The 13,099-nt window shown below is 38.4% G+C and overlaps 1 protein-coding gene across 16 annotated transcripts in view; it reads right to left on the bottom strand.

The window, feature by feature from the left end:
• The window catches only part of Wdpcp (WD repeat containing planar cell polarity effector), a 326,719-nt gene that overhangs the window by 38,898 nt on the left and 274,722 nt on the right, over positions 1-13,099 (bottom strand). For 14 of the 16 annotated variants that reach the window (XM_006514636.3, XM_011243680.3, XM_017314434.2 and 11 more), the window contains one exon: positions 2,181-2,343. The exons of the other annotated variants lie outside the window; for them this stretch is intronic. In XM_006514636.3, coding sequence (XP_006514699.1) covers positions 2,181-2,343 — 163 coding nt within the window. The remainder of the gene's footprint in view (positions 1-2,180; positions 2,344-13,099) is intronic. 16 annotated transcript variants of the gene reach the window in all.

Below are 13,099 nucleotides of genomic sequence, written 5' to 3'. Positions count from 1 at the left end.
AAACATAAGGTTATTAACTAAAACCTCAGCAGCAGGCTCCTGAGATCCCCAGAACAAAGGACATGGTTATTCCTGCTGGTTGTCAGCAGAACTAGACTGGAAGACTCTTGATAAAGACAGCATACTATTGTGGGCTTAAAACACAGAGGAATGAAACTGACACTGAGCGGGAGGGTCCCTCCTGAAGGACCGCCCTTAAAGTGCCAGCAGAGCTATGTGGGCTGGCATGAGATGGCTCTGGTCAAATCTTTTCTGGGTTACGGACCAACAACCCTCTGTGCTAATCTAATGGCTTGCTAGACAAGACTCACTGGCACAAGGGTGGCATGGCTTTCAGACAGGCAACCAATGGCTTTTTATCAGACTTCAGGAATGCTCACATGAGGGAATTTGAGTGTAGATCTATAAACCTTGCCAATAACTCATGGCCAGCAATTCTATAAACCTTAGTGAGGAAGATGCTAATGCTGTTTTGATAACTGACAGGATGTGTCTGTTCAACTACCTTCTACATACTGAAATTTAAGTTATCAGAATCGTCCTGCTGCAATCTGTGGTCAGAGAAGCTTCTTTTTGTAGTGGGCAGTGGTTATTGCACAGACTCATAATGGATGTCCAAGTGCCGAAAGTGCAGTTGCTGAATTCTCAGTCGTAGATGGAATATCTCCATCACCTCCTTACGGATCAGGGAACACCATGCAAGAGTGAATACATGTAGGTGTGAGAGGGAAGGGTGAAAAGCTGTGGAATGCTGACTTCTGGATGCTGTTGCACTTGAACTCTCAGCAGTGTGGTCACCTGTGCAAGGCTGGCATAGGACTGGGCAAGCCAACACTGTCACGGAAGAAGAGAGACTCATGAGGTCTTGCCCCTTCCTGAATTAAAAATAAAAATCTTTTAAGAGGATTTTTAATATGGGCTGGAGAGATGGCTCAGTGGTTAGGAGCACTCACTGCTCTTCCAGAGGTCCTGAGTTCAATTCCTAGCAACCACATGGTGGCTCACAGCCATTTGTAATGGGATCCAGTGCCCTCTTCTGGTGTGTCTGAAGACAGCTACAGCATACTCATACTCATATACATAAAATAAATCTTAAACCAGGCGGTGGTGGCGCACACCTTTAATCCTAGCACTTGGGAGGCAGAGGCAGGTGGATTTTTGAGTTTGAGGCCAGCCTGGTCTACAGAGTGAGTTCCATGACAGCCAGGGCTATACAGAGAAACCCTGTCTTGAAAAACCAAAACAAAAAACAAACAACTTAAAAGGAAATAAAAGATTTTTAATGTGTGTGTGTGTATGTGTGTGTGTACACACACATGCCTGGATGAGTTTATGTGTACCACATGTATCCAGGTACCAGAGGAAGACAGACTTACAAGCAATTAAATAATTTCTGGAAAGGGAGAGACTTTTTTTTATGCTATAGCCACTTTGGAAGTTGCTTACAATCCTCTAAATGACTCCTTACCCTTATTTTTGTAATTAATACTAATTATACTCACTTGGTTCACACACACACACACACACACACACACACACACACACACACACCTTGAAAAGTAAATTCAATGAATATATTAATAAGATTATATACTTCATGACTAAGTTGTTTTTATCCCCAAAATGTAAGGTTGACTCAAAATATGCTAATCAAAAAATTTAATGCATCATTTCAGAATATACCAATACAAATTACATAATTATTTCAGTAGGTCCAGGATAGGCAGTTGACAATTTAACATACTTTCATGAAGGTCCTGAAGAAACTATGTATAGAGGGAACACATCTAACAGAACAAAGGCTGTATGTATTAAATCCGTAGACAAAATCATGCTAAATGAAAAGATATCTAGTCCACTTCCTCCATAGGTTAGAATGAGACAAGGTTTTTCACTCTCTCTACTCTTATTCAATTCTGAGATTGGAGTCTTGGAAATAGCAATAAGATAACAGAAATACATACAGGGATATAAGTGAGAAAATGAGACAGTTATCTCCGCTTGTAGGTGACGCAATTCAGAATCGATCCAGTTGAATCATTTGACTCTTGGATCTACTAAAACACATTCAGCAAAGTGGCAGGATACAAACTCAACATAGAGAAATCAGCTGCAAGGTCACATCTGTTGAATGTGAAGTACTTCCTTATGCAGTAAGCTCCTAACTTACTATATCTTACCTGCTTGAAGGGCCATTTGGTATTTTCTGTTGAAGAGTTTGCATGTGTGTTGAACCAATGGAAGGAAGAAGGCCTGGAAACTTGTTTTCTCCTTCAGGCATGAGAGCTGAGCTGGCAAAACCTTCATTCAGCATGTCTCTTCTGTCCAAGGGCCCCAGGAGCTCTGTGTGTATGAGATGGATGAGATATGAGAGAATGGAAAGACAGTTTCTGCTAACTAGCTCATGGCTAACAATTTTCTTGTGCCTAGTGCAGCCCTCTCCTTTGCCATCTGCTAAGTAGCACTTGGTAGCAGGGGGTGGGAACCCCGACAGACCCTGTCTCTGATAAGTGCTGTCGTTCTGTTTACCTACGGGGTTAACAACATGAGTGTTCTCAAAATCAAATTTGAAAATTCTTTCGTACTTTACCTATTCACGTTGATTTGTCAACACTTTAATCACCTTTTTTTGCATACTAAAGAGTTTAGTATAACAATTTAATTCTGCAGTTTTTGGTTGTGGAAAATGCCAGTAGACAGTACAAACAAAGGAAATAAGTTTTCTTTGCCTTAAGGATTAAGGATCCGACTGACGGATGCTTTAACATAGAAAAGTACCTTCCCAACTGGAGTTAGTTTTATTTTATTTATTAAACTAATAAAACGTATTTTAAAATATACAACTAAGTATTGACATTTTTTAAGTCAACAAAAATAATTTATAATAGTTAAATGCCTCTTAAATATACATGATATCTTCTGTAGCCAAAAGTAGTATGCACTTAACCAGTTTTTAAAATCTATTTGAAACATTAAACATGATAGAAGTAGAAAAAAAACCTCTTATGAAGTTCTCTATGAAAGGAAATTGTGACAAGTTCCTGATTAGACAGAAACTGTTCCATCTCCAAGGGAGAATACACAGTGTAACTGTAGCTTCCTGGAATGAGTTGGGTAGTGTTCCTTCTGATTCTATTCTGTGGAATAGTTTGAAGAGTATTGGTGTTAGGTCTTCTTTGAAGGTTTGATAGAATCCTGCACTAAATTCATCTAGTCCTGGGCTTTTTTTGGTTGGGAGAATTTTAATGACTGTTTCTATTTCTTTAAGGGTTTTGGGACTGTTTAGATGATTTTTCTGATCCCGATTTAACTTTGGTACTTGATATTTGTCTAGAAAAAAATTGTCAATTTCACCCAGATTTTCCAGTTTGGTTGAAAAAGTTTTGGTAGTAGGATCTGATGATTTTTTTTGGATTTCTTCAGTTTCTGTTGTTATATCTCCCTTTTCATTTCTGATCTTGTTAATTTGGATACTGTCTCTGTGCCTTCTGGTTAGTCTGGATAAGGGTTTATCTATCTTGAGTTTCTCAAAGAACCAGCTCCTGGTTTTGTTGATTCTTTGTATAGCTCTTTTTGTTTCTACTTGGTAGTTTCAGCCCTCACTTTTATTATTTCCTACTGTCTACTCCTCTTGGGTGTATTGCCTTTTCTTTGTGTTCTAGAGCTTTCAGATGTGCTGTTAAGCTGCTAGTGTATGCTCTCTCTAGTTTCATTTTGGAGGCACTCAGAGCTATGAGTTTTCTCTTAGCACTGCTTTCATCATGTCCCATAAATTTAGGTATGCTGTACCTTCATTTTCATTAAAAATTCTAAAAAGTCATTAATTTCTTTCTTTCTTCCTTGACCAAGTTATCATCAAGTAGGGCATTGTTCAGCTTCCATGTGTATGTGGGCTTTCTGTTGTTTTTGTTGCTATTGAAGACCAGTCTTAGTCTGTGGTAATCTGATAGGATGCATGGGATTATTTCAATCTTTTTATATCTGTTGAGGGCCATTTTGTGACCGATTATATGGTCAGTTTTGGAGAAGCTACCATGAGGTGCTGAGAAGAAGGTATATTCTTTTGATATAGGATGAAATATTCTAGAGTTATCTGTTAAATCCATTTGGTCCATAATTTCTGTTAGTTTTAATATGTCTCTGTTTAGTTTCTGTTTCCATCATCTGTCCATTGATGAGAGTGGGGTGTTGAAGTCTCCCACTATTACTGTGTGAGGTACAATGTGTGCTTTGAGCTTTAGTCAAGTTTCTTTTATGAATGTGAGTGCCCTTGCATTTGGAGCTTAGATGTTCAGAACTGAGAGTCCTTCTTCATAGATTCTTTTTTCATTTGATGAGTAAGAAGTGTCCTTCCTTATACTTTTTGATAACTTTTGGTTGAAAGTTGATTTTATTGGATATTAGAATGGTTACTCCAGCTTATTTCTTGGAACCATTTGCTTGGAAAATTGTTTTTCCAGTCCTTTACTCTGAGGTAGTGTCTGTCTTTGACACTGAGGTGCATTTCCTATGAGCAGCAAAATGCTGAGTCCTGTTTGTACATCCAGTCTATTAGCCTATGTCTTTTTATTGGGGAATTGCGTCCATTGATGTTAAGAGATATTAAGGAATAGTGATTGTTGCTTCCTGTTATTTTTGATATTTTTCTGTTTGTGTGGTTATCTTCTTTTCGGTTTGTTGAAAGATTAGTTTATTGCTTTTTCTATGGTGTAGTTTCCCTGTTTGTGTTGGCATTTTCAATCCATTATCCTTTGTAGGGCTGAATTTGTGGAAAAATATTGTGTAAATTTGGCTTTGTCATAGAATATCTTGGATTCTCCATCTATGGTAATTGAGAGTTTTGCTGGGTATAGTAGCTTGGGCTGGCATTTGTGTTATCTTAAGGTCTGTATATCACCTGTCCAGGATCTTTTGGCTTTCATAATGTCTGGTGAGAAGTTTGGTGTAATTCTACTAGGTCTGCCTTTATATGCTTCTTTCCCCCTTACTCCTTTTAATACTCTTTCTTTGTTCTGTGCATTTGGTGTTTTGACTATTATGTAATGGGAGGAATTTCTTTTCTGGTCCAATCTATTTGGAGTTCTGTAGGCTTCTTTTATGTTTTTATGTGCATCTCTTTCTTTAGGTTAGGGAAGTTTTCTTCTATAATTTTGTTGAAGATATTTACTGGTCCTTTAAGTTGGAACTCTTTGCTTTCTTCTATACCGATTATCCTTAGGTTTAGTCTTTTCATTGTGCCCTAAATTTTCTGGATGTTTTGGGTCAGCATCTTTTTGCATTTCACATTTTCTTTGACTGTTGTGTCAATGATTTCTATGGTATCTTCTTCTCCTGAGATTCTCTCTTCTATCTTTTGTATTCTGTTGATGATGCTTGCTTCTATGACCCCTGATCTTTTTCTTAGGTTTTCTATCTCCAGAATTGTCTCCCTTTGTGATTTCTTTAGTTTTTCTATTTCCATTTTTAGATCCTGGGTGATTTTGGTCAATTCCTTCACCTGTTTGTAATTCTTTAAGGGATTTTTGTGTTTCTTCTTTAAGGACTTCTAGCTGTTTACCTGTGTTCTCTTGTATTTCTTTAAGGGAGTTACTTATGTCCTTCTTAATGTCCTCTATCATCATCATGAGATGTGATTTAAAATCAGAGTCTTGCTTTTCTGGTGTGTTGGGAGCAACCAGGGCTCACTGTGGTGGAAGAACTGGGTTCTGATGATGCCAAGTAGCCTTGGTTTCTGTTGCTTATGTTCTTGTCCTTGCCTCTTGCCATCTGATTATCTCTGGTGTTAGCTGGTCTTGCTGTCTCTGACTGTGGCTTTTGCCTTCTGCAAGCCTGTGTGTCTATATTCCTGGGAGACCCATTTTCCCTTGAAGGAATTTGGGTATGGAAAGCTGTGGCACAGGGTTGGCTCCAGGATGCAGATGGAAACTGGAAGGATCCTGTCCCTGGCTGTTCATTGGTTCCTGTGTCTTGATGGCTCTGCGGGGGGAGTCCCTCTTGGACCAGGAATTTGAACAGAAGTGGTGGTGGTCTTACCTGTGCTCACAGTTGTGTCAGCACTCCTGGGAGGCCAGCTGTCTCCCGATGGTATTTGGGTATGGAGCACTGTGGCACAGGATCAGCTCCCAGCACCCTACATTTTCTTAATGCTATTCAATTGCCATACTATTTCATTACTTTGGACAATTGTAAGAAACCACTCTACTTTAATATATAGTACATAAAGTTGAATCACTTTAAGGTATTTTATGTGTATGTATATGTGCTTTTGTGCACCATATGCAGAGAAGGTAAGACGATGTCAGGTTCCCTAGAACTAGAGTTACAGCCAAATGCCAGCCCACCTAAGTCCTACACAAGAGCAAGGACACACTGTTAATTGCTCATATATCTCCCCAAGCCTCCAAGATATCTTTTAAAAACATTTTATTTAGATTAGTACTATTTCAAAACTTTCAAGTTGTTTTAAAATGTTTGTGTGTGTGTGTATGTGTAAGTGTTGAAAACTGTTTAACCACCTACCTGAAAGTTTATGTATGGGGTCTTCACTGTGTTTTATTTCATGGGTCTATAGGTTTATCTTTAGTTAAGTATCACAATGTTTTGATTACCCTACCATCGAAACCTGAAAGTATGACATATCTGACATTTTCCTCAGGTTTTCCCTGACTATTCAGCATCCTTTGCAATTCCACAAGAATTGTTTAATAGAGGGCTATCAAGATGGCTTAGTAGGTATGCATTGCTCACCACTGAGCCTGAAGACCTGAGTCTGATCCCCAGAGCCCAGGTAATGGAAGAAGAAGCCTTAGTCCTGCAGGTATCCTCTGAGTTCCACATGCATAGCATGCTACATGTACACAGGTGTAAATGGATAAATCCATAAGGAAATTAAGGCCCGTCTCTGCTGTTTGTAAAGCTGTCATTGCACTGGGATAGCAGTTCCACTGACTAATCAGTTGCCTTGAGTAGAGTTGCCATTTGTCAATAACTGTCTTGTAGTTCATAGATATGAGATGTATTTTCTGGTTTTGTCTTTATTTTTTTTTCTTGAGACAGTTTATACATGTGTAGGCTGGATTTGAACTACTGGACTCAAAGGATCTTTCCATTTCAGTCTTCAAACTCTTGGAACTACAGGTATGTGTCACCATACCTGGCTCTCTACTTTCTTTCAACAACTGTTTTCAGTGTAAAAATCTCTCACCTCCTTGGTAAGGGTTAGTTTGCTCTTTTGAAACCACTGTAGACAGAGTGGTTTCTATCATCACTGTTTTAGATCACTCCCTTTGAGCATGTTGACATGCTGATATATCTTCTGACACTTTATTGGATTTGGTCATTCAATTTTTCAATGGAATTTTAAATTTAAGAGTTTTCTATATATAATATGACCATGTAATTTGTAAATGCTTTTTTTTCTTTTAAAACATTTTTACAAAGTTAACCTGGCTAGCAAATTCCAGTACCTCATTAGATATAAATAAATAATATAAATGTAAATAACAGACATCTTGATTTCTCTTTGCCCTATAGAAATAGCTTTCAGTCCTTTAAAAATTGTATTTACTTATTATATTTTAGGTGTGCATGAACCATTGTGCACACACAAAGGTCAATTATGTCTTTTTACCATGTGGCTCTGGGGACAGAAATGAGGCTTGGTGACACATGCTTTTACATGCTGAACCATCTTGGCAGCTCCGGCTGCTAGTCTTATTACTCAGTTTGTTGTAAGCTGTTTGTCATATGTAGCCTTTTTATGTTAAGATAATTTTCTTTACTATGCTTTGTTGAGTGTTCTCTATCATGCAAAAGTGTTGACTCTGCACATGTTACACTAGCACTGGGAAGATCCTTAAACTTCTGGCCCTCAATCAGTCAGTGGGACAGACTACCCTGGCTTTCACTTGTGGAACCATTCAAGCTTTCCAGAAGTAAGTCCTACTTGATCTTAGTGTCTAAGTCTTGTTTATATTTTCAAATCTGTTTTGCTAGTGTTTTGCTTGGGACTTTTCCATCAGTATAATCAGAATTTTTGGTCAATATATTTCCTTGCCTTTGTATGACTTTGGTATTAGACCATTACCTTTTAAAAACAGTTCTGGGAAATCCCCTCCTCATTTTTTGGGAAGAGCTTGAATGGGGATGTTGGGAATTTGCCTTTAAACCTTTAGTAAATGTCTCCAGTGAGGCCAACAGGTCCTGGGCTTCTCTCTGTTGGGAGGCTTTGGTCACTAATTCAGTTCACTTACTAATTGTATGCCTGTTTCTATTTCTGATCTATCTCAGGAGGGTGGCGTGCACTTACATGATGCTGGCTAAGCCCCTTATCTGATGTGTTGGTTATGATTCCTGGAGGCGCTTCTGATGTTAGCAGGGCTGCTTTGGTTGTCCTGTCAGATCTGAGGGTTGTTGGAGAGCTGTATCTTAGGTATCATTAGCTTTGTCTTTTGCCATTTTCTACCCTGTGCTGTTGTCTGTTCTAATCTTATTATCTCTTCTGTTTCCTTTTGTTTTAATGTGTTCTTTTATACATTTCTCAGATATAAAGTTTAAGCTATTGGTTTGAAACTTTCTTCTTTCGTAATATATATCATAAATTCACATATTTTCCCTTTTCTTAAAAAGTTTTAGAATTTTGTGATTCTCTTTTTTTGGGCTCATTGTATGTGTGTTGCTTTATTTTTAAATATTTATGGATTTTCATGCTTTACTTCTGCTACTGATTTTTGGCTTAATTCCACTGTGATCAGAAGATACTTTATATGATAAAGACTTACTTTAGGGCTGGAGGTGTAGAGATCCTGGTTTTGTTTGAGTCCCATCACAGCAAAGTTGAAAAAGAAAATAGACCTATTTTATTGCCTAACTTGGGTTAGTCTTAGAGAATGTTCTGGGAGAATTTGACATTTATGTGCATTCTATCCTGTATATATTTGTTAAGTCTAGTTTGTATACAGCATTACTGAATTCTCTATTCACTCTTGAAAACAAAAGAAACCATGAATTACTTAGAATTTTGCTTTAGTCTTTTTTTCTAGGACAAAGTTTGTGGTCCATGTACCAAATTCAATTGACAGATGTTTAACCTACAGTGTTTAAAAGTTATTTTTAGTTACTTACCAACACTGAAAATTGGTAAACTTTTTTTTCTTTAAAATTTCACATTATTAAAAAGATGATACATTCTTGCATGTGAAAAGGATATGATATTTAGACTTCAGTGGCTAAATGAAGTCTGACTGGAGCATAGCCACTGTTGTTTAACTTGAGTAGTTTAAACTGAGATTCTGTGACCTACAAAACTCAACATATTTCTTGATTCGTGAGGAAGTCCTTGAACCCTGCTGTGGCTCAAAATATTTCATTCCCTTGCTTCTTCTTGTTTCTTTTGTCTCTTGCAGTGTTTTTACTCTCTCTTATCGTACACATGCTCACAGGACAGAAAGGCAGCAGTGAAAAATTCAAGAGACTGGATATGATCTCTGCTTTAACAGTCACCTAAGACAAACTATCTCATCTCTTTGAGCTTCTTTTTCCTCACTTGTTCAACAAAAGTGATAGATTAGTCTTGAACAGTGGCACACATCTGTCATATCAGCATTGGAAGGGAGAGGCAGGAGGATTAGCAGTTCAAGGCTAGCTTGGGCTGCAGAACAGATTCTTGCATCATGATAGTACGTTCCTGAAATGTTGGGCATAAAGTCTGAGTTGTCCATTTCAACAATGGTTTGACTCAAGACAATTCAGTGCAGATCACATTTGTTATTTGACATGATCTTCCACATTATTCTTAAATCTTTCTATTTTGTTGGCTCTGTGCCTTCAAAGAAGATACCACCCAGTCTCCAGAGGATTTTCAGGGTAGGACACATTTCAAGGTGTGTAATCACATGGAAGAATGAAAATCTTTTATAAAATTGTGAAACTGACAGCTCTACCTAACAGAAGCCATTAAAGTATTTACAAAGTAGCAGCTGCTCTTGTTAGATATACAGGTACAGGGGAATCAAAATAAACAAGCTGATAAGTGCAAGATAAGCCATGACCAGATCTGTGCATACACTGAACAATATTTAGAAAACTCTGATGTTTACACAGCAATCACATTGTAAATTCTCAAGTCAAAAGAACATAGAGTCAGTAAGAGCTGAGCTGTTCACAAGAATTCTTCATAGTGATCTTTTAAACAATTTAGGAAATCCCTAACATAATCTTTTAAGAAGTGTTGGCCTGTTGGTATGTGTTATTTTTGTACTTAAAACATAGTTGTAAGTGAATGAAGATATCAGTTGGGTTCTGTGCTGTCCCAGAACTTCAGCCAGGACACTTAGGAAAAATGAATTACAAGTATTCTATACCTTAATCTACTAATACTTAATTCCCCTCTCTCTCTCTCTATACACACACACACACACACACACACACACACACACACACACACACACACACACACACATATACATACATATATATATCACAAAGATTTGGATTTTCAAAAGTTTTATAGAATTCAACATTGATCACTGAAAATTATAGATCACAGCAGTGTGCACTTTTACCCCTTGGCATCAGAAAGAGGAAGGTCTGGATCACTGGAGAGAAAAGAGGTATTTGTCAAGCTCCTGGGATAAGATAGTATGAGCCTGCTAATTTTACTGAGTAAAAAATCTTGCTTATTAGAAGGATATTATTTGAAAGAAAAAATCTTTCAGTAGTTTATTTTTAACTATTGTATACTAAGAGCTTGGGAAGAATTCCACACTTTCATTAGTGGATTTTTGTGAAAAGGCTAGGATTATCCCAAATCTTTGACAATATTTTGGCATCATTGTCAGTCTTCTCTGCTTCTAGCTTCTCTCCTGCGTTAGTGTCTCTACCATTGCTGGGATTAAATAGCTGAGCAAAGCTACTTGAAAGAAGGCAGCTTTGCTCTGGCTCACATTTCAAGGTCCGGCTCATCACACAGGAAGTCACGGCAGCAGGAGCTGGAAGCAACTGTTCACATCACATCTGCTCAGGGAGACAGAGCAATGAACACCACTGTTCAGCTAGCCTGCTCCCTACAAAACCCAGGGATGGTGATCACCACTGTCAAGTCAACCAGTCAAGATGTTCCTCCATAGGCATGGCCAGAAGCTGACCGCCTCTAGAGGATTTCTTCCTGGTGTGCTGGTCTTACATGCCACTCCAGATCTGTGAAGATGGAACAATCTCCATAAACCCACTCACTGGGTTCTAGGTGTGCGATTACTATGTTGCCCAGACAGTGTTTACAGGTGTTCAACACTATGCCCCACCTATTTTTCCACAGTTTTCAAATATAGTATTTTCCATGCTATTGATAAGGAAAATATATTTAGAAGTGGGAAAGGTCAGACGGCACATGGTAGTGGTGGTGGTGGTGATGGTGATGGAAGCAAGAGGATGCTCAGAAAGTGTCAGCAACTTAAAAGAAGAGGAAAAGGGAGGAGTGGTGTTTTTAGGGGAAGGGTATGCAAGGGCAACTACGTCTTAGGGGAAACTTTAAGATTGTATAGTGCTGGCCTCAGCTACTTCACAGTGATCTATATAAACAGCACATCCTCCAGTACAGAAATGACATATAGTCAACTGATAGGTTTGTTTATATATTTTAAACAAACCACACATATTATATTTCTTTGGAGGGAGACTTTTTTTTAGGTCTGAGACAGTGTGTAGCCACGGCTGACTGTAACGGATTCTTCTGCTCCAGGCTCCCGTGTTTTGATTCACAAGCATGCACCACCATGCCTCCTGTGTTTTAATATTTTTTAACGTCTTTAACATCAAATTTTCTCCTTATTATCTGAGATATTTGATAAGTGGATGGGCCTAAATGGAAAGAAAACAATAATCACTCATTCTTGAGGGCCATGTAAAATACTAATATCTGAATCTGTCTGTCTACCTGCCTGTCTTTCTTTCATCAGGACCATTTTAAAATAGTGTAGTCCAGGCTGGGCTTGAACTCACAATTCTACTCAGCTCTCAAGTGCCAGGATTGCAGACATGTACTAGCACTATTAGACTGAAGATTTGTGAATGTATAGACACAAATGTATTCATTATTAAAATTCAATATCAAAAACACAGGGAATGACAGCAGTTAGCTGTCTGCCATCTGCCTTCAAGTTAGCAGCTATGTCCAGTCCTGCTCAGCCAGCTTGCTCTACATGCTGAGACGTCTGGATCATTGGTGACTAAGTCAGAGACAGATCATTATTTCAAGTATTTTAGAGTTCATCTCTTACAATTCTTAGGGCTTCAGAAGTGAGGCTCCTTCCCTTTTCTAGCCATCACCAGAGAGTTTTTGCTTTGAGTCCTTCCTTTCAGACTGCGAATATGGATCGTGACAGTGTCAGCAGGCCAGGCCTCTCTCTCCTGTTCTATTGTGTCTGCTATGCTGTAGCCATGTCTGGCTGTGGATCATTTGATTATTTTAGGTCCATTTGGATGATGTAGGTAATTTTCTAGGTCTACTTTGCCAAGTAGCTACACATTCACAGACTCTAAAGATGAAGATATAACCATATGGCAGAACTAGCCTCCTACTCATTTTCAGAAACATTCCCTCCATTCAGGTTCTACTAGATTGCACATAGTTGTGCATGTACAGTAAGTTTCCAGTGTGTGTCTGAAACATTCTCTTATTTTTAACATTTCTGAATCAATATTTCTTCTTTTTTCTATGTATTTTCCCCAAACCATCTGTCTATCTGCATGTTCTATATTCAACACACCGTTAGACTTTGCTTTGTCATGTTTTCTTTTGATGAAAAAGTTTAGCTCATTTATTTTATCTTGTTTGTGGTAAATGTATGTGTGTGTGCAAACATGTATGGGTGCACACTTCTTCATGATGTATAGAGGCCAGAGGTCAACACCAGTTGTCTTCCTAAATTGTTTTTCTACCTTATTTATTTTCTCGGACTATTTCTTACTGAATGTGAAGTTCACCTCTTCAGCTAGCCAGACTAGCCAGCAAGCCCCAAGGGCTGTCCTACCTCTGCTGCTCTGCCTGATAGCACTGGGTGTTGCACCATGCCTGGGTTTTATGCACATGCAGAGGATCTGA

Source organism: Mus musculus, chromosome 11, assembly GCF_000001635.26.
Source record: "Mus musculus strain C57BL/6J chromosome 11, GRCm38.p6 C57BL/6J".
NCBI classification, from domain to species: domain Eukaryota; kingdom Metazoa; phylum Chordata; class Mammalia; order Rodentia; family Muridae; genus Mus; species Mus musculus.
Note: the sequence above shows the minus strand (reverse complement) of the source record. Positions and strands in the feature narration are given on the sequence as shown.